At 36.9% G+C, this 21,376-nt stretch overlaps 1 protein-coding gene across 4 annotated transcripts; it reads right to left on the minus strand.

The window, feature by feature from the left end:
* Positions 1–99: 99 nt before the first annotated feature.
* Positions 100–9,453, minus strand: LOC120000193 (GATA transcription factor 25-like). Of its 4 annotated transcripts, XM_038848136.1 has the most exons (8): positions 8,871–9,450; positions 8,531–8,614; positions 8,292–8,425; positions 6,562–6,669; positions 6,004–6,109; positions 1,493–1,552; positions 1,272–1,403; positions 115–499 (listed from the first exon to the last, which is right to left on the minus strand). In XM_038848136.1, exons 1-7 carry the CDS (start codon positions 9,168–9,170, stop codon positions 1,296–1,298), a joined length of 900 nt encoding a protein of 299 aa, XP_038704064.1. In that variant the 5' UTR covers positions 9,171–9,450; the 3' UTR covers positions 115–499; positions 1,272–1,295. The 4 variants fall into 4 exon arrangements, with proteins under 4 accessions (XP_038704067.1, XP_038704066.1, XP_038704064.1 ...); XM_038848138.1 differs by lacking the exon at positions 1,272–1,403 and having other exon boundaries at positions 109–499; positions 8,871–9,451; XM_038848135.1 differs by lacking the exon at positions 115–499 and having other exon boundaries at positions 895–1,403; positions 8,871–9,449.
* Between the last annotated feature and the right edge of the window lie 11,923 nt (positions 9,454–21,376).

Genomic DNA, 21,376 nt, shown 5'->3' on the forward strand with positions numbered 1-21,376 from the left:
CTCGTTTCTCAATTTTGAAATTGATGCCCTCTACCCGTCAACTAGACAAGGATTATCGTGCAATTCATAGTTTCCCTACCCAAACAGACACAAGAAGACGCTATGATGTCATCATACCCAATTAATGAGTCACACACATTGCTGGAATGCTTTTGAGATATTTATCACTGGGATCTCTATCATTGTTGTTATGATTGATGTAGTTCTATCCGTCGTGTCAAAGATAACCGCAAATTCAATAAGGAAACTAAGCGCCGGGAGGTCATGAGAAGTCTTTGTCATCCAGTGACTTTTGAGTGTTCTTAGGTAGATTCTTCGTTTCCCACCAGATTATGCAGCTTGACCAAAGAAGTCATCGATATCCTCACTTTGGGTCGGTCGTTCTCACTCTCACCATGAAGATCAGCCTCCCCTCCACGTAGCTAGCTCATTTGCCTCATCCTCTCGCTTGCTAGTAATATACTGCAACTGCTGGCTGTTACAGTATATCTTAAGAGCACTGAAACAAACTCAGAACATATTAGAACATAAGACAATTATATTACTCCATATGTTATGCTGCTAGCCAGGTGGGGATTCTCTCCAGGTTTTTGGGAGACAGACAACCCAACCAAATCCATTATCAAGCTTATCTATAGATGAGATCCGCAAGTTTCCAATTTTTCTTTTTGGAGTAGAGAACATTATATGTTGGGCCAATATGGAGGAACTACCAGCTAAAGCCAGCTAGGACTACCCTACTTGCCAAAGTGAAAGTGCAAAGCAAATGGAGACAGAATATTAAGGTCAAACAATCAACGGATATAGATCACAAGATTGTTATAGACGGGTTAGCAGAATGACCCAGAATCAAAAAGGGGTTGCAGAAAGAGAAAAAAAAAAAAAAAAAAAGCCTAAGATGAACAAATCAATAGCTTAGTAAGTTTTATCAAGGTTACAAGTATGATGTCGATCCAAAGCATTATAATAGCACTTAAAATGAGACGGCTCCAGAACAGGTGAAATAAGATCTAAAAATTCTGCGAACCAACTCACCAATAACTACTATTAACCCAAATTTAGTACATTTTATCTTTAAACTGAAGTTCATGTTATACATCCAATTCAAGTTCCTCGAGGGTTAATCTCATGCAGTGTACCCCAAAGGGAAACAAGAGGGGATAAACCCATGTATTAATGAAGCCACTGTAGTATCTGTACATTCAACAGGGCAACCTGAAAGAAATAAATTGGGAACTCGAAAGCTTGAAGGGTGCCAAGGAACCACTGACCATTCTACTATAACTTCTCGATACTCAATGCTCTGCCATTAAAGCAGAGGTTTCGCCACCAGGGAAAGTTACAAGGTTGTTATGTGTATGGATGGCAGTTTCAGATGTGGAGTCATTTCCTACCCCGCCACCCTAGTTCGGGAGAGAGAAGAATATTTGAATTACAGAGAGAATTATAACATAAAAAGGCAAAAAGCTCAACAAGCAAAAGTTAAAAATACCTGAACAATTGGAGTCGAAGAATGATCTTGAGCCTTCTTCGAAATATCCCTCAAAGTCCCCTGAAGAATTTTGTTGTTACACGATGGAATAGAACACAATGAAACTTAAAGTGAAACTTTTAAATGGTCAAAAGAAAAGGTTGTTTAATCTGCAGAACAAAGAATGTCCATGATTTTATCAATAAATTAATCGTCTGATTGATTGAACCTGTGAAATCATTGCGCATCGCAAACCCCCAATACCCCCCAATATCTCATTGGGACGAAGAGATATAGAAAAGCAATATCCATTTTATCTTCACCCCGACCAAATGTCGGGAAATTGGGATCAAATAATTACTACAAAACAGGGAGCTGAAGATTCCCCTTTATGCATCATATGGTTTACTCATATATGGTAACCTTATATGTTACCACCATACCTAAGAATTTGAAAGAACCAAAAATACTTTTAAGCCTTGAAATTCCAAGTACACATAAAATAGATCCGTGGTGCATCCCAAAATAAACATACAACTGTTGTTGGTCCCTGAGGAATCTAGTGTGAGTGTATGACCCAGATGGAAAGCTTAAATATAGATATAAGTTCCGATGAGGTAATTTTGGGTTTTATTTGTACTTTTATACCAGGGCCATAACTGTAAGTTCATATTTCAGTAATAGTCTTTGCTTTAACAAGTTAGGTCTTAGTTGAGTCTTACTTACCTATTAGTATAACCATTCAAAAAAAAGGGGGTCTTATTTACTAATTGTCTTTCATGTTAGGCATTAGTTATGTTGATGAGGAAGAGTCTCTGTTAAAATTTCCATCTAGGAAACATGATTGTATTAGAACTAGGAGTTCTATTTCTCGTTAGTTTTAGGAAATTCAGTGTCTATGATTGCTTATGTCTATATCTCTTTTTGGGGAGATGCATTCGATAATGGAATATTGAGAAATCGGTTAGTGTTGAGCGCTGTCGTAGCTACATTCTTATATTCTCAATTACTGTTTACAGCACCCACAACTTCTACATTCAAAAGCTTTTCCATCGGTATTCCTTTGTACCCCTTTATCTCCATGCAGTTTCCTACCCTTTTCAAAATTCATACAAAGAATCCAAAAAAAACCTCAACTTTCTGTCACTGTTTTTCAACAAGTTAAAACGACCATTGCAGCCACATGTTTGCCTTAAACCTCCCGCACAATATAAATTAACCCAAAAACACTTGTACGCCAACCTTGTAAAACCATCCTATACCCTAGTCATTATGACACTTCAGCCACTTAGTGATGTTTCCCAAAAGCAGTCACTATTGTACCATACGGACTGAGAAAAAAATTTTCAATAATTGTAGAAAGGCAAGTGTAGCATTCATCACCCTAAAGCTTACAGGGAGCAGCATAGTTGTCAAAAGCGCACGAGGTGCTCGCCTAGGCGCAAAGGCGCAGCGAGGCGCAGCCACTGCGCCTAGGACAGTAGCAAGGCACTGGCCTTGCTAAAGCGCACGCCTAGGCAAGCGCCTCTTCTCAGGCGACAAGCGCAAGGTGCAACGCCTCTTCAATTTCATGCATAGATCGATTTACTTCTAGGTTTTTTTTTTTTTTTTTAAAAAAACAACCAAAACGACATAGTTTGGTTGTTTTCTTTAAAAAAACTAAAGAGTCTTATTGAGAGGAACCGAAGAAACCTAAGGTTGCCGTCTTGCCGACTGCTGAAAAAGTGAAGCGAATACCGAAGGAGGATTTCAGAGTTCAGACCCATCAAATCGATTCTCTCTTTCTCCTCCTCTTCTTCCCGACCATTGTTGGCTTCTCTTTCTCCTCCTCTTCTTCCCGATTCAGTATCTCCCAGTAATTCTCTTTATTCATATTCATATAAATTTTTTGTTAATTTTTTTAATCTGGTCTTATCATATGCATACAGTGTTGATGGGTTTATGTTCCTTAGGAGGCTAATGTATGTAAGAAGTCATTTTATTTGCCCATGGTTTGAATATCCATTGGTTGATTGATTTTTTTTTATCTGGTCTTCTATACATACAGAGTTGATGGGTTTATGTTTTGGATAATTTATCAAGTTTTTATTGTCAATTTATTTTGATATTATTTTCTTCTTTTTTCTATAGAAAATCTGAAAATGGCATCTGAGGAAGGTTCATCATCCGCATCCTCAAAAGATGAAAGACCCCGCTTGGAAATACAACTTCTTGCAAGATGCGCGTGATACGAATAGCGTCACTTGCAAGTTTTGTAACAAAGTAACCAAAGGAGGAATTTATCGAGCGAAACAACATCAAATTGGAGGCAATAGAAATGCGAAAGCATGTGCAAAATGTCCACCGGATGTTAGAGAAGAGTTGAGAGACTACATGAATAGTCAAAAAGCAAAAAAAAAATATTGTTTTGGAGGACTACCACGATTTGGAACAATATGGTTTTGGAGATGATGGGAAAGACCGAGATAAAGTGGTGGAAGCAACACATCCTCAAACTCAAAGGAAGAAAAGTGAATCGACTTTACAAATTGGAGGCCAAGAGAAAAGATCAAAAGCAAATGTGAAGGGTCCAATTGATTTATACATGTCAAAAGACAAAAGGGAAGAGAAGCAAATTTCCTAAACTAAGACAAACAAGCATGAATGAGCATGATAAGGGAGTTTACTAAGAATAAGGAGTTCGCAAGAGATGGAGTGACACGCTTTGCAACAACATTTCTTACATTGCAAAGTTTGCATAAGCTAAAGGCATGTCTTAGAAACATGTTTATGAGTGAGAAGTGGACCGGAAGTAGATGGACAAAAGAAGCTAACGGAAAAAGAGCCAATAAGACTATTATCATGCCTTCTTTTTGGAACAATGTTAGTTTCACTCTTAAAATGATGGGTCCCCTAGTTCGAGTTCTACGACTTGCTGACAATGAGAAAAAGCCAGCAATGGGTTATATATATGAAGCTATGGACAGGGCAAAGGAGGCAATTTCAATATCGTTTGACGGCAAAGAGGTGGAGTATAAGGAAATTTTTGAAATTGTTGATAAAAGATGAAATTGTCAACTCCATCATCCTTTGCATGCGGCGAGTTACTACTTCAATCCTGAGTTTTATTGCACTAACAAAGAAGTTCAGAATGACAAGGAAGTGACTGATGGATTGTTTCAATGCATTAGAAGACTTACCCCTAGCATGGAAAAGTAAGATGCTATCATGAGGGAGTTGCTAATGTGGGTGAACCAAGAACAATTCTTTGGTAGCGATTTTGCAGTTAGAACACGTGGGAAAATAGCTCTTAGTAAGATGATCAAATTTCCTATGTTGCTTTTGTAAATCGTAATATTCTAGATACTAATTTTGGATTTTTTTTTTAGCAGAGTGGTGGAGATTATATGGGAAATCAACTCCAAATTTGCAATAATTAGCAATCAAAGTGATGAGCTTGACATGTAGTGCATCTGGTTGCGAAAGGAATTGGAGCATGTGAGTATTTCACATTTTCACTATCCCTTAGGATTTTGATAATTATTGACTTAACAATTAGATCAATTGATTTATTATTTCTCTCTTGAAACAGATTCATTCTAAGAAAAGAAACCGACTAGAGCACAAAAAGTTACAAGATTTAGGGTTTGTAAAGTACAACCAAACACTCAAGTCTTGTTATGATAGTAATGTTGTTATTGATCCTATATCTTTGGATGACATTGATAATAGTAATGAGTGGTTGGTTGGGAAGATCGCTGAAGAGGAATTGGTTTTTGAGGGTGATGACTTGAACTGGCTTCATGTAACAGATGCATCTGGGGCTGAAGAAGTAAAGAGCACTAGACAACAATCGCAACAACCGCAACAATCGCAACAACCACAACAATCAAAGGGAATGTTGACAAATGCTTAAAGTTCAAGAGTTGTAGAATATGAAGAAGATGAGTTTGATTCACATGGGGAGAAGATGGAAGATGAACTTGATGGATATGACTCTAAAGATGATGAGGAGGAGGAGGAGGATGAGAGCATAGATGGTCGTTTTGGTGACGATGATGATGATGTGATGGAATGATGGATAGTGTTTTATGACTTTAAATTTTATTTTGTTAGAACTTAAGATGTGTTATGAGTTGTGAATTACGATTATGACTTTATGAGTTGAGTTTATTTTTGAACTTTGTAGTGTGGTTGATGTTATGACTTATGACTTATGACTTATGACTTATGTGTTTGTTATGTTGAATTTCTCTATTATTAGAATTATAATTAATTTTAATTTTAATTTTGCGCCTTTCTTCATTCGGGCGTGCGCTTTAAGTGCGCCTTGCGCCTAGGCGATACAAGACCCTTTGCGCCTTGAGTGCGCCATTGACAACTATGGGGAGTAGACAATAAAATGTCAAAAGTTCTGCGAAGTTGGAATGGCAGGAAAATTATTTCAAACAGTAAGCACAAAGCCCCATTGAACGCTTAAGTGGTTATGCACGCATAAAAAAAATAACGAAAATGCATAGAAGATTAAAAAAATCATAAGCAGATAGACTGACCCTATTTGCCCAAAAAAGGCCACATGCATTGCAAAGGGACCTTGGACCAGATGGCCCACGCCGCATCATTGGAGTTGACTTCGAACTGATGCCACAATGCGTACAGCTGAAAGAACCATGCACATGATAATGATAGTAAAACAGAGAGAAAATATGAATTATAATTGAAGCATCTTCCATAAGAAAAATGCCATGTATATATAAGTATATGTATCACTGTAGAGCAAGAGCGTTTTGTGCTTGACTCCCTTCCTGAGTTGAAGGTGGCGAAGTAGGTTTCCAGAGGTATTTTTCTTTCATTTTTTTGACATCGGCTACCACTAACTTGAATTATGTCATTTTATAGCAGTGTTTCTATAGAGTTTTTCAGAAAAGAATGTAACACAGCAACACTACCAGAATATTAGAGAAAAGAAAGAGACAAAATTTATGAAGGAAAAAGACAAAACAAATCTACGCTATCAGACCTCAAAGAACAAACTGACACATGAAGAGAAATAGAGCACTAAAATATGGAATGTAACTTTTGCTCAAAAAATAATATGGAATGTAACTCACAATGTTTCTTGTGGGTTATCATCTTGTCCAGAATCTTGAGCAGAGCCCCAGCTTGAAGCTCCATCTGACTTCTTGGAAGAAGTAAATTGACCCTTATTACGCTGCATCCTAACAGAGATACAAAAATCAGAAATTGGCAAAAAGAAAGAAGAAAAATGAACCAATTAAACAAATCCACCACCATATAGAGCTCATCTACCAGTGAATATTTTCAACACAACTAGTCATATATCATATAATATGTTAAACAAAGAAACACACAAAAAAAAGAGTACATTATGGCTTCGGAGATAAGCTATAGTAAAAAAATGAAATCCATAGTGAAGTTGGGATAGAAGACAAATCAACATGAAAAACATTTAAACCATTTGCCTTAGTTGGAGTTTTGGACTTTGAGATGGTTCAGAAAGAAAACCCTACTCAGCCTAAAAGTTGCTTAACGACAATTTACATGAAAAGATATACATGTGAAGATTACATCCCTTAATTTTCCAAGTATGGTATGAAAGGTTGAATTTTGATTTTATTTGTAAACGCAACCATTATAAAATCCATGTACACATTTATCGAGATCTCTACAATCACTGCTTTGTGGCATATCATCATTTCCATGAAGATCAACATCTACCGTCCACCTTCAGGCTAGGAGCTAATTTTTTTTAATGTAAAGAAATTTATTGAAACTTGGCCAGGTGCTAATTGATCCCTCTATTCAAGGATTTCATGGATAAAATGCATTAAAGTAACAGGACCATGGATTCGTGAATTCACTATGCTGCTTCGACTGGTAATACAGATAGCTAGAATTGTATAACTTGTTTAATATATAGAAACAAAAATTAGGACAAAATAGCGAAACTCAGTTGGCAATATGCTATATTGACTCAAAGCTATATTGTTCCCATTGCAGGAGTGTCATCTAAACAACACAAAGAATTCAAGATCAGTGAATTCTTTGTGTCATATTTATTTGGAATCGTGACCGTTCTTCCTGTTTCCTAGGGCTAAAGAGGAGGTAACAGCCAATGCTACCGCGTATGCAAGCACTTCAGCAAGTCCAAGCAGATCAATAGAGCCAACTCCTAAAAAAAGGGAAGACTATGACTAGCACCGACAACCTAGTTTCAGTGTAGCTATCATTTTTGCAAGAATTCTTAAGCTCAAAAGTTTTATTAGTGCATCGAATTGATGGTCTATAGTACCTCATAGATTTAGCAGGCTTCTACTGGCCTCAGCCTATCGGTTGGACCCGATGCATTGAACCTGGTAGGAGGGATAACCTGAACTTCACCTTCCCTTGTCTTTGTTTTGGTGCTAAAGTACATAACTAGTAATTTCACGTTACTTTTGCCAATATACCTGTTTTAAATTTCAGCAAATGAAGATGATGTCCAGTACGTCTCACATTTTCGTACTTTAAGGACATAAAGGTTAAAATTAAATGCAGCAAACAGCAAATGTTGAGTACTTCCATATACCACAGAAAACATACAAGAAGTTATCGATCTAAAAAGCTGAATGTCCATCTTTCATATCACTTGGAAAATGTACAAAAGTATAAATACATCGCGAGTTCATCAAGCTGGCTGCATGGCATCTTTCTCGAGTGATCTCATCAAATGCTAATCATTAAGCACAGCATAAAAACTTTTGTACTTCTCAGTTACCAGCTTCTTAGCCAACTACGCATCATTATTACAGTACGGTGCACAATAAGTAAATTGCCAAACCTGAGTGCAACTTCTTGACGAACACCATATCTAACTTTCTTATCAAAGCATCTCTCTTTTCTCTTCTGGCGGAACCTATTGAGTGATGCTGCTCTCTGTGGTTGACTACACCGTGCTGGAAAGTCTATTGCAGCCTAGGAACCAAAAGAGGAGTTTAAAATAATGGCATTTTTTTAATCAGCTGCCCTAGTAAGAAGGAATTTCATACTTCATATAGACTTAAAATTTGACACTTATACCCGTTGGTTCTGAGATGTCCCATCCGCGCCGTGTGGACCTGAAGACAACTCACATCCTCCTAACAGCAACAATACAGCTTGAACCTAATGCAACCCAAATACATAACATTATAATCAGAATATATGGGCAAAACGAAAAAGGCAGGTGAAAACCACGACTAATCTTATTTTTAGGCTCACTGAACAGAAATTTTGTATTTGCCAGTCAAAAATATCACAATTTTGACAGACATCAGACACTATTTCATCCTCACTCCCACATTCTACAAGCAACAAAAGAACACACGCCAAGAAACCCTAAACCACCAAATCATCAAACAAAAACAGATAAAACTTTTACCTTTTCAGCAGTAACAGCATCAAACACATAAACCTGCCCTCGGAAGGATAACGTGAGTTGACTGGTATCATCGTTGCGGTGGATTGCCAACTCAGAACCGGCGCCGCCGTCGGAAACATAGACAGACTCGGGAGTAACGCCCTCTAGAGGAACGTCCCCATCCGTAGAGCCGTCGAGGGGGTGGGTATCGTACCGAATGTGGTGGTTTTCGATGGAATCTGGAGCACCGGAGCCGTCATCTTCATCGGCGGAGATCTGGCGGTGGATGCTCATCGGCGGAGACTGAGAGTGACCGTACATTGGTGAATCTGGAGAAAAATTAAGGGTTTGACGTCGAAGTATTACAGATATCGAGAGGCTATAAGGAAACCATAACCCTAACACCACGACGAGAGACGAGAGACGAGAGACGAGAGTCGAGAGTCGTTAGAGAGCGCGACGCCGCATATCAGCGCGGGGTTAAGGAAGAAGTGTTTTCATCTGCGTGGCAGTTTCTTCGATTGAGTGAGCGAGACGGAGAGAGTGAAGGACAGCTCAGAGGACGACAAGTGTGAGATAAAAGCGCCCCGATTTGATCGTCATAATTACGACATAACCCTTATTTCTTCTCCTTTGTCATTTGCCTTTGGGCTATTTGGCTTTTTGTATCGTGGCTCAGCCCACCTTGTTCTCTCCGTACAAGACAAACAAGGTTCAAACTTCAAAGAGACTATTTTTGGTGGCACCATTCCGACCGAAATCGAAAGGATCAATTCTATTCTAAAACAAATTCATGTGTTTGGCTATGCTTTTTTATTGGAATGGAATTGCGAGTTCAATTCCTATCCGGAATGGTGCCTTCCAATTTTGATCTTGGAATCGAAAGTTCAAAGGCAGAACGGAATATGATTTAGGTGTAAAATGACAATAAGGCCCATGGACATGCATCATTTTAATTGAGAGTATGTTATCTCCTATTCTTAGAACTTGCAAAGTTTTTTAAATGTGGCTAGATATCTTTATTCTATTTGATGTAACCATGACATCTTTATTGTAAATGTGACAAGATGTCTATGTTTGGATTTTTATTTAATAATAATTTATTTACAAAATTATTGAGTTATAATATTTAAAATTAAACAAAATTTAATTATGTATAAAGGATTACATAGTCTTTTGTCAGTTATTCTCATGCTTATTCGTCAATGTTCCTGCCACAATTCCCTCACCAACCAAATATCGGAATCATTGGAATTCTCATCCATTATATTAGAATTATATATTCTCCTATTCTAAACGAGTTGCGACTTGCGAGCTCCCAATCTTCAAAAGAGTGTTACTAGATAATGTAAAAAAAAATCCCTAGGTTCATGCCCTTTCGAGTTCTCCTTTGTAATTTTTCTCCAAAAAACCCATGGACTGTTATTTTGACGGGAACCAGGGGTAGAACCATGCCCCATCCAAGGGTGAGCAGTCACCCCTAGTCCCCCAAAATTTTTTTAAAATAAATTATATATATATATGTATATAAATTAGATTAAGTGGGTAACTCAATAAATGTTCCAAAAAGATTAGTTACATAATTTAGGCATAGGACAATACATTAATAAACTCTAGACCCAACTAAATAAGTAAGCCTAAAAGATGAATGACTCAAATAATGATGATGATGCATGTTCTCGTTAACCCAATAAAATATTAATGACAAGGAGATAGTCATTTGATAGGGTGAAAAGGTGATATATATAGAACCGAAAAAAATATTAACAATTGATATATAAAGAACTGAAAAAAAGTTTATGGGGGTGCTACCTTCGGACTCCTACATAAAGTTCTATCCCCTAATATCCGATGTTGATTCTACCACTAACGGGGACCATGTGTAACAAACTGGATGGACGCGGCCCATTAAGCTAAATATGTGGGCTGGTTCGTTTTTTGGGTTAACACACAAGTTGAGGAGGCTCATATTCAATATTCACCCTAGAAATGGCTTATGCTGTTGGTCCAATACAAAACCTAATCCGGCCTATCCAAATGAAAATGCTCAAGCCCAATTCAGTGCCCATGTAATGTCCAAACTCCAAAGACCAATTGAACAGATATTCGTTACGATTAGTCATTTCAATTGTCTTATGTGTTAAAAATATCCCACATTGATTGATAATTCCAATCATGTGTGGTTTATAAGCCAAAGCACATCTCTTAACAAACAACTAGGCCTTTTGCTAGGCTTAAGTGAGTTGGGTTTGACTCATTTATTGGGTTTAGGAGGAACAAAGTCGTGCGGGCCTGATGTATCCACGAAAATAGCTAAACTCAAAGCGGACAATATAATTGGTTGTTTGAGGTGTGGATTTATAACATAATGTTGGAACAATTCGCTCCAGTCGGACATGACATCTACTCCACTTGTTCGGTATGCCTTCGATATGCCTTTTCCTAGGCTTAAGTGAATTGGCTTGACCCACTTGCTGGCCATAGGAGGAATAAAACCATGCGGACCTGATGTATCCACGGAAATCAATAACCTCAAAGGGAACAATATAGTTGATTGTTTGGGGTGTGGATTTACAATATAGTATCAGAGCAATTTGCTCCAATCGGACATGACATCTACTCCACTTGTTGGGTATGCCTTTTTCAATTTGCTCCAATCGGACATGACATCTACTCCACTTGTTGGGTATGCCTTTTTCTAGGTTTAAGTGAGTTGGTTTGACCCACTTGCTAGCCCTAGGAGGAATAAAACCATGCGGACCTGATGTATCCACGGAAATCAATAACCTCAAAGGGAACAATATAGTTGATTGTTTGGGGTGTGGATTTACAATATAGTATCAGAGCAATTTGCTCCAATTGGACATGACATCTACTCCACTTGTTGGGTATGCCTTTTTCTAGGTTTAAGTGAGTTGGTTTGACCCACTTGCTGGCCTTAAGAGGAACAAAGCCGTGCGGACTTCCTCTACTCCACTTGTTGGGTATGCCTTTTCCTAGGCTTAAGTGAGTTGGTTTGACTCACTTACTGACCCTAGGAGGAATAAAGCCGTGCGAACTTGATATATCCATGAAAATCAATAAACTCAAAGCAGACAATATAATAAGTTGTTTAAAGCGTGAATTTACAATTATATGCAATAGTACAAAAATAAAATATCAGCCTAAGTATCAATTTCATCGTATAATTCCACTACACGACATGCCTTTTTTGAATGTCTTAAGTGGATGAGGACTATGAGAACATCCACATCAATAACGTTGTTCCCAAGATTTTTGTTTTTTTGTGACTTATTTTCTGTATACGAAAGTAAGCTATAAAAATTCTCCAAAAATGTCATGGATGTGGATACATTTTAACCGAAAACGATATTATATAAGTTTATTTTTTAAATATTAAATATGGACTTAAATTCAGGCGATTAGATAACGCACAGAAATTTCTAATATGATGACATGATAAATTGAGTCAAAACCTAATACATTGTCATAAAGATATTGACATATGGCTCCCAGTGAAAAATCAAACTTGACATTTCTCGTGTACAATATGATACACTTAAATCAAGTTCAGGAGCACCAAACTAAACTAGATAGTCATTCAAATTTGTCCCTTCTACCATACATATACATATATATATATATACAACATTTCTCTCCTGTAGACTAATTTTAACATGCAGACTCTTATATTAGCCGTCCGATCTTTTCAATGATTGAGATTAGATTCAAAATAAATCTCTCACCACTTCACTTCACGCACGTGTCAGTCCCCTCTCTTTGTCGAACTTCACCTCCGTCTCTCTGTCTTGTTCACCAAAAACCTAGACCTTCTCCCACCACTCTGACGACAAGCCTACAGTCTTCACTCGACCAAGGCGACCAAAGCTTGCACTTTATCTCCCCAAAAACACCATTTCCCCACTCTATTTATTGTTGTGATAATGTCATGCAACTATGCCCACCAATTTCATCTCCTGTAAAAACCCCACCCCATCGTCTTTGCATTTGTCATTTTTTGTAAGAACCAAGGACTTCACAGCAATAGCCCATATAAATGTAAGAAAAACTTGCATGGAGACTCGAATCGGACTTCGCAACAAGTATGGAAACTGAAAGCTTGAGGACTTAGTAATCATAAATATCATTAATTTCAAGTCCGCCTATGTAAAGGAAAGGAATCGATGCTTCTGGACAAGTCAAAGAATCAATGCTTTGGAACAATTTCAAAACCCATTGATGCTTGGGACTCAGATCTGGGCTACTTCGAAACGTGTTTCATGCCGGACCGGTGAGATGAGCGAAGAGAAGGCGGAGGTGAACACGAGACATAGAGGACTGGCCAGGTGAGGTGAGCTGCGAGACAGAGACGACTAAGAGTGTGTTTGGATTGAGGGATTTGGAGGGAAGGGAAAGAGAGTTTCCTTCCAATTCTCTTGTTTGGATAGTTTATAAAAAATTGAGGGGAAAGATTTGAGGGGATTTGGGAGGAAGATTTCTTTAAATTTTTGTCAAAATTCTTTCCTCCCAAAATGGAGTCATTTGGAGGGAAGAGATTACTAATTAAGTTACTTAGAAGTTTAAAACCTATTTTACCCTTGAACATAACACTTAAACATAAAAAATAAGGATAAACTAGTAAATTAAACATTTTTCTTTCCTTTCTCTTTTTTATCTATCCAAACATGAGAGAGGGAACTGTATTTTCCCTTCCATTCTCTTCCCTTCTCTTCCTTCCCTTTCCCTTCTCTTCCCTTCCCCCCAAATCCCTCAATCCAAACACACTCTAAGTGAAGGGTTAGACACGCGTTAGGTTTTTTTTAATAGAATCTGATCTCAACCGTTGAAGAGATCTTACGGCAGAGGCAGAGAATGTATGTAGTCCGCATTTTGTGTCCATAATATGAGTCCGCAGGAGAGAAATGCTGTGTGTATATATGAAGAATTATTACATAAGGGTTTAAAGTAAGAATGTAAAATAAGGGGGTTAATTATACATTACAACACCGAAAGATAAGGGTTGTTACAATTTGATCATCGGATTTGCATTTGTTACAAAGTCATCATTCAAAGTGAAAAAATGAGACAAAATTATCGCCCAAGCAGTTTTCACTCAAATCCGATCAGATGGGTTGCTGATGTGTCATTAAATTAACAAATATTGCTAAAAAAATGCTTATGTGGAAAATTTAAAAAAAATTATTTGCCTTCTAGTTGAATTTAACACCAAGAATACCCCTAATTTGACAGTTATTCCACAATCTATATTAATTAAAATTGTTACAAAGTTGTCACTCAAAGTTAAAAAAAAAATACAAATTTGTTATTCAACCACAAACGTAATTCTATGTGGTATTTCAAAGCATCTTCCCATTCTTCCTCTCCATCTTCTGCTTGCCTCATCTTCTTCTCCAAGCCGATGCATCGGCTGCACCAGAAGATTTTATCCGGCAACCTCCTCGGAAGATTGTGTACACTCAACACAAGCGATCCGAATCCGAACCACAACAGGTTATTAATCTTTCAATCCAATTTATGGTAATTAATTAAGCAAACAGATTAATTTGTTTAATTTGCTGATAATCCTGGTTAATTTCACGGTACTTGTAGGTGCATGTGTCTCTGGTGGGGAAAGATAACATGAGAGTCACGTGGATTACAGAGGATACCGTCAACGGTGGAGTACGGGACTGAGCCGTCAGCTTGTTCAGATTAACGAGCTCAAAGCCCATGCGCACAGACACGGTCCAGCAGCAAAGCCTTGGTCCATCTTAGGTATGAGTATATGACAGCTCAAATCTCAACTTTCCCTCAATACTGTCCATAACATTTGCATATGCATGGTTCTCCTTGTCTAAGTCAGTCTATGTATGACATCCCACCACCTAACACTTCTCATCGTATTAACTGCAGTCCTTTGCATGGAAGGCACTTCCTTCTGCTCGACTAATCCTTGGATCGGACAAATCGCCTCTTCCTACAACGTCTTGACATACTTCGTTGTCGAAGCGGTCTCACACCACTTCAATCTCCGTTCTGGAACATGTCAAATCATACAATTTTTTATCACAATTAGTCGTGCATCTATCCCATCATTTTATCTTGGGCCTATCTCGATCGGAACTTGAATCAATCTTAATTGTCTCTAACATCAAGCCGAATTATCAGAACTTTTCACCAACTTACCACATGTACATGACATTCCTTCAGACACATCCAAAAACACCATTATGCATGCACCGATTTCCCACTATGGTCACGGTGAAAGCCTCCCTGACGCTGCATCTAGTTGCATTGCTTTCAGTCCAACTGTACGTCTCTCTGATCATTTGACCGTCGAAACTCTTTCTGTCGGCACCTCAACAGTACGTCAAGGGTTTCTCTTCCATTGTTTTCTCTTTATAATTATCCTTTTTTGCAGGAATATTAGTACTTGCCCACATCTACAACATTTGACTTTTGTTTGATCGCGGAAACGAGCCCCATGTAGCTTGAGGGACCATACCTAGGAATCTAGGGTTAGCTATCTTGAAAGTGTTAACAAGTACATACTGTTGAGGGCCTGAGGCGATCAATACCATTATTTTATTTCTATTACTCTGGAAATTTCTTCACCCTTTGGAGCTGGAGCTGGATTTTTGGGCCTAGGCTATGAACTTTTATCGAGCATTCAATGGGCCAACTGTGAAGGGTTGCTTCAAATAAAAAAATATTACTACTCTTTAAGAGTGTGTTTGGATTGAGGGATTTGGGGGGAAGGGAAGAGAAGGGAGGGGAGGGGGAGAGAAGGGAAGGGAGGGGAAGGGGGATTATTTTTCCCTCTCCCATGTTTGGATAGATAAAAAAAAGAAGGAAAGAAAATTTGTTTAACTTACTAATTTATCCTTATTTTTATGTTAAAATATTATGTACAAGGGTAAAATAGATATTTAACTTATAAATGACTTAATTAGTAATCCCTTCCCTCCAAATGACTCCATTTTGGAGAGAAAGAATTTTAACAAAAATTTAATGAAATCTTCCTTCCAAATCCCCTCAAATCTCTCCCCTTAATTTTTAATAAACTATCCAAACAAGGGAATTGGAAGGAAACTCTATTTCCCTTCATTTCCCTTCCCTCCAAATCCCTCAATCCAAACACACTCTTAGAGACAGTTGTGGGGAAGATCACATATCCGTATTATTATGTTTGTATATATTATTTTAATTCACGGATCAAAGAATCTTAAAATGCACTAAAGCATCTCTCAGTCACATGCAATAGTCAGAAGAGTATCCAACGCTCCAAAATACAATTGTAGGGCTCTGAAATGTGTAGCATTAATCAAGCATATGCCACATGGCATGTGAATTGTGATAAGCCCTAGCTTTTCTTTGTCACCTTTCCTCTTATGTATTTTTATTATGGTTTATATATATATATAGCTCACCTACTTATAACGAATAAATGTACACCTATTACTTATCCACTTAAGACTTTTTTTATTTTTTTTCGTAATTAAAGATAGGGTGTTTGTGTGAATAAAAAAGTTTTAAATAGCTTGGAAATCAACAAGTTAGGTGGAAATTTATGATAATTATAGGGTTTTGCTCTGACTGGCAACCAAGCAATTAATGCGTTAGATATGCATCGTATATTATTTTCTTTAAATGGATTTTTTTCCTTTTTAAATTAAAAAGTGTCTTAAAAGAAACCATGCTTTCTAAACTAGGAAATATGTACACAAAAAAAATGGCTAAAATATTATATATGTGCTTAGACTATAGCAGTTTTCTCGATTATATCCTTAAACTATTTTTTTTCTTCATTCTATCCTCAAACTATTGTTTTCCACATGGTTTCTATCCTGAGTCAGCATTCCGGTGTTGACTCCGGCGAAAATGCTGACGTGGCATCCATGTGATTATAAAATAAAAAAAAAACTCGTCGGAGTTCAGATGACACGTCAGCATTTTCGTCGGAGTCAACACCGAAAAGTTGACTGAGGAGAGAAATCATGTGGAAAATAATAGTTTAAGGATAGAATGAAGAAAAAAAATAGTTTAAGGACATAATAGAGAAAAATGTGATAGTCTAAGGACATATTTAATATTTTAGCCCAAAAAAAATCAAGATTTTAAAAAATTGTAACAAATGACCCAATGGATTGGGGTAGATCGAGTGTTGAAAAATACTGAATAGTGAACCCAACCGATGCACCATTTTAGTGCACCAAATTTTTTTAAAAAATTTTGGAAAATTCATAAATGTGTAGTATTTTTCATAATGAATCTAACGATACACATTTTTTTTTCAAATAATATGATAACTATAGGGTTTTGCTCTGAATAGCAACCAAGCAAGCAAGCAATTAATGCGTTATAACTTAGATATGCATCTTCTATTATTTTCTTTAAATGAAATTTGTTTCCTCTTTAAATAGAAAGGTGTCTTAAAAACACTATCATCTTATTTGTATCACTTCCTAAAATTATGAAAATAAAAAACAAAAACATAAAATAGAAAACTGAAAATTAAAACATAAATTTGACAATTTGTTTGGTTACGTACCTAAAACATAAATGGTCGGAGGGCCAACGGCTAGCCCGAGCTCGCGGGCAAAAGCCCAGCCCAAGCCCAAAAAGGTATCGAGCTTGGGAACTCGAAAAGACATATGGGTGGGCGTCTGCCTTAGTTTTTTAGTTGGGCCCGAAGCCAAACTCCATGGGCTAAATTCGATCCGAACGAGTCCAAAACCCGAACAATGATCCCAGCCCATGCCTGACCCCGGCGTGAAGCCGTACCCAAGCTTGGCCTAGGCTCGACTTGGGGCTGAAGTCAGACCCTAGCCAAGGATCAACCCGAGCATGAATCCTAGCCTAGGCCAGACCCGAGCCCAAAGCCCGATCAAAGCACGTCTCATAAGTCCAATTTATCTGGGCCTAGTCCAGGCTTCGGCCGCCATTTTTGTCCCAAGCCCGGCTCGAAGCCCGAATGGTCGATCCGAACTTGGGCCCTAAATTTTCTGTCTAACCCAATGTCGAGGCCTAAATATTAGCCCTATAACAAGAAAAATGAGAGAAAATAGTCGGCATGCATATTGTGCGAGAGAGGGGGTCAACGTGTGTGTGGTGTTTTAAAATTTTTGAAATTTTTTTTTTGTTTTTAAAAATTTGGAAAACCTGCTATAGGTTTAACGCTATTTTTTATTCTTTTTTTCTATTTTTTGAAAAAAAATAAAACACAACAGTGATACCAAATAGGTTATTTGCTTTCTAAACTAGGAAATATGTTCATGGAAAAAGGAAATCTTGCCAAGCAAAATCTTAAAAAATTGTTGACCCAATAAAGTCAAAGTTTATTTTTTGATAAGCGAAAACAATACTATATAAGTTTACCCTTTGATATCCGATATGTACCTAAACTTTGTTCATTAGACTCTCACACAAAAATTTTTCACTTGACAACAAGGTAAATTACGTCAAAATTCAACGCGTAGCAATAAAATATTGTCCATAATGAGAATAAAGTCAGAGTGCATATGATATATCAAGAGCCATTAAATAAACTATGAGTTTATATTTCTTGATTAGAGCAAGAATCATAAAATGGGACCATGCATCATTGATTAACTAATTTTAGTTGTACAGAATAGTACATTGATTTAGCAATAAAAATTTCCTTATCCAATGGGGTTCAATAGCTTCCACTTTATGAGAGATGAATCCAGAAGATGACACTTTTGGCGAATGGGAGGCAGTTGCTTTAGTTTATTTCAATATTTTATTTGTTCAAGAAGTTTATAATTTTGTTTAGTACTAAAGTGTCGTTTATCATCACTAGAGCATACCATTCATGTCGGAAAAGTCCCTCCACTTATATTTAAGTGTGGGTTTGATATTGGTGGCGGGATCAACTTTAATCTCAGTCATTTGGTCATATTTAATAATTTAGAGTATTAGATGTACTTATATACATTCCAATAAAAACATTTTTAGTTTTTTATGTGTATTTAAAATACGCACCCATGTTTTTATTATTGATTTTAAACATGTAGGACTCAAAGTAGTGGATCTTACTTGTCATTTCAATTATTTATATCCTTAAAAAATTGTGCGTATTTTAAATGCGCATAGGATAATTTTTGTATATATATAATATATATATTATTGCCTTGGAGACATATTTCCTGTTTATTTTATCCTCTATATTTAGGTTGTGTGTTTGTATCTTACGGATCTACGCACATGCACTCCTCAAGATTTTCTTTGTCTATTTAGGCGGTGTGTTTGTATCTGCAATTCTATTATCTAAAAGTGAGTGCAGAAATACGGACACACACATATATACACACACTTAGTCCCATTGTCATTGCTAGAGGTCTTCCTGGTTTGACACTTTTAGTGACCCCGCTCTCGTTACAATCGGGCTCTCCCCTAAAGAGCCCACATCTTTTTGTGGCCAACGTGTCCAACAAATATTTGTGAGTGCCCACACCATCGTAAGATCCTCAACTCCAATATTAACTATAAGAGTATGCCCCTTCTCGAGCCTAGTAAAATATTATCCATTGTGAACTAACACATACTAGCCTTTTCAGATTTGCTTCTCAATGCCTATCCTTGAGCCCTAAAAGTTAGTCTTACTAGATCAGAAAATTTGACCATTTATACAATTCATTTCACATTTTCCACTAAGCAACATAAGATAAGAGAGTTAGCGAGATTTTTAAGGTTTGCCACTAGAGTGACCCCACCCAACGAGTACTCGCATTTTTTAATTGCCTATGCCTAATGATGTAGGACAATATCTAATAATCTACTTTAATAATTAGGAGAGTTAGTTTAATTATTATTTTTTATTTGAAGTCTATTTTTAATAAGAATTCTAATCAAATTAGTATTATATTATTAGGATTTTCTTGTTTTTAGTATTTTATAGGATTGTAACCGTTTTGGCAAAAAAAAAAAAATTCATAGATGAAATAAAATAAGTATTTTTAAGATTTCTCTCGACTTTTCTTAATGGATTTTAAATTATGTTGACTTAATCGTGAATTAACCAATTCTCTCAACTTTTCTCAATGGATTTCAAATTATGTTGATTTAATCGTGAATTAATCAATCAAATCATTACTTACGCATTGTGTCACCTAACAAAGACCGGTTTGATGGGAGTCTGTGGGTGGTTAGTCAGTCAGTCCAACAAAATTGCCTAAAATAGATTATATCCTTTCAGTCAGTCCAACAAAGACCGCAACTGCCCAATCCGGCTATTAAACAAAACTTGTAAACGGATTAGGAAGGAAACACGGTATCTGATCGGGTTATAGACAAACGTATGTATACAAAGGAAAAAAAAAAGAAAGTAAAGTTGCATCACGCATTCCAAGTGATGAGAGAACCAAAACCTCACAGTGGCAACCAAACTTTACACAACAGACGCCAAAACGAGTCCCCAACAACCGTCACATGCCGTTGTGTACAAACCACCAATCAAAGAAAGGTAATACAATTTATCATCACGGAAAGAGTCGTCAATTTCTAATTCCGTCATCAAATGTTTATTCTACTATACAGACAGTGATGTAGTCAGAATTTTAGTCAAGCAGGGGCATCAATAGTGGCGGATCTAGGAATCAAAGTTATTGGGGGGAACAATTAAAGTAATGAGGGTCTGGGGACAACGTCCCTAAAAAATTTTTAGAGGTTATTTATATAGACAAATATATTTAATAGTAATAGTTTCAAGTAATAAAATAATATACATTTTTATTTATAACAATTGTTCCCTACGAGTTTTCATATTCACCAAACTGATACAATAACCGAATTACAATCTATACACCAAATTAATATAATAACTATATTACAATCGGTCACTTAGAGGGGCCATTGTACGTTTCGTCCCTCTACTTTTTCTTTCTTTATCAATATGTAATATATCTTTTTTTACAAAAAAAAAAAGGTTGAGGGGGGCACTTGCCCACCCTGATTCTTCATTGGCTACGCCACTGTATATATACACATGAATAAATTTCTCATTTTTCAAGCATATTCTTTATATTGATTTTAAGGTCACACCAATAATTTGGCTGTCCGAATATGCATATTAAAACAAGTTTCAATTTTGAGTTATCAAGTTAAAACATTCAGTGATCGAATTGGACCCGGTCAATTTTTTCACTGACTAAAAATTACATTATCCCGTTCAAAGTTTGACTCCCCATTTTTTTTTTTCTTTTTTGTCATTTTGAACGAAGTTAAGGGCTTTGTAGTCAAGTTTTATAAACCGCTACTTGGCAGTGACGATATTACACTCTCCAATTTTATATTTCGCACGAAAACCCGCGTATTTGGTTCTCGCTAGCGTGAGCCAGGTGCGCAGTGAAACTATTCTGACAGAAACTCTTACGTGTCGCAACGACTTTCCTCCTAAATTTTACGTGTGCACTCAATGCATATGGTGCGCATTACGCACTAGGTGGTCGCTAGCATCTCTTTTTCATTTTTTTAGTTTCCCACCGATTTGGTTCACAACTTCACAT

This window comes from Tripterygium wilfordii, chromosome 6 (genome assembly GCF_013401445.1).
Source record: "Tripterygium wilfordii isolate XIE 37 chromosome 6, ASM1340144v1, whole genome shotgun sequence".
In the NCBI taxonomy this organism is placed as follows: domain Eukaryota; kingdom Viridiplantae; phylum Streptophyta; class Magnoliopsida; order Celastrales; family Celastraceae; genus Tripterygium; species Tripterygium wilfordii.

Excerpts from the sequence above, each read along its gene's own strand:
- LOC120000193 (XM_038848136.1), bottom strand. The coding sequence starts at position 9,170 with ATGTACGGTCACTCTCAGTCTCCGCCGATGAGCATCCACCGCCAGATC. Across the intron at positions 8,615-8,870 it reads ATGCTGTTACTGCTGAAAAG|GTTCAAGCTGTATTGTTGCT; the intron begins GTAAAAGTTTTA and ends GGGTTGCATTAG. Across the intron at positions 1,404-1,492 it reads CTTCGACTCCAATTGTTCAG|GGTGGCGGGGTAGGAAATGA; the intron begins GTATTTTTAACT and ends CTCCCGAACTAG.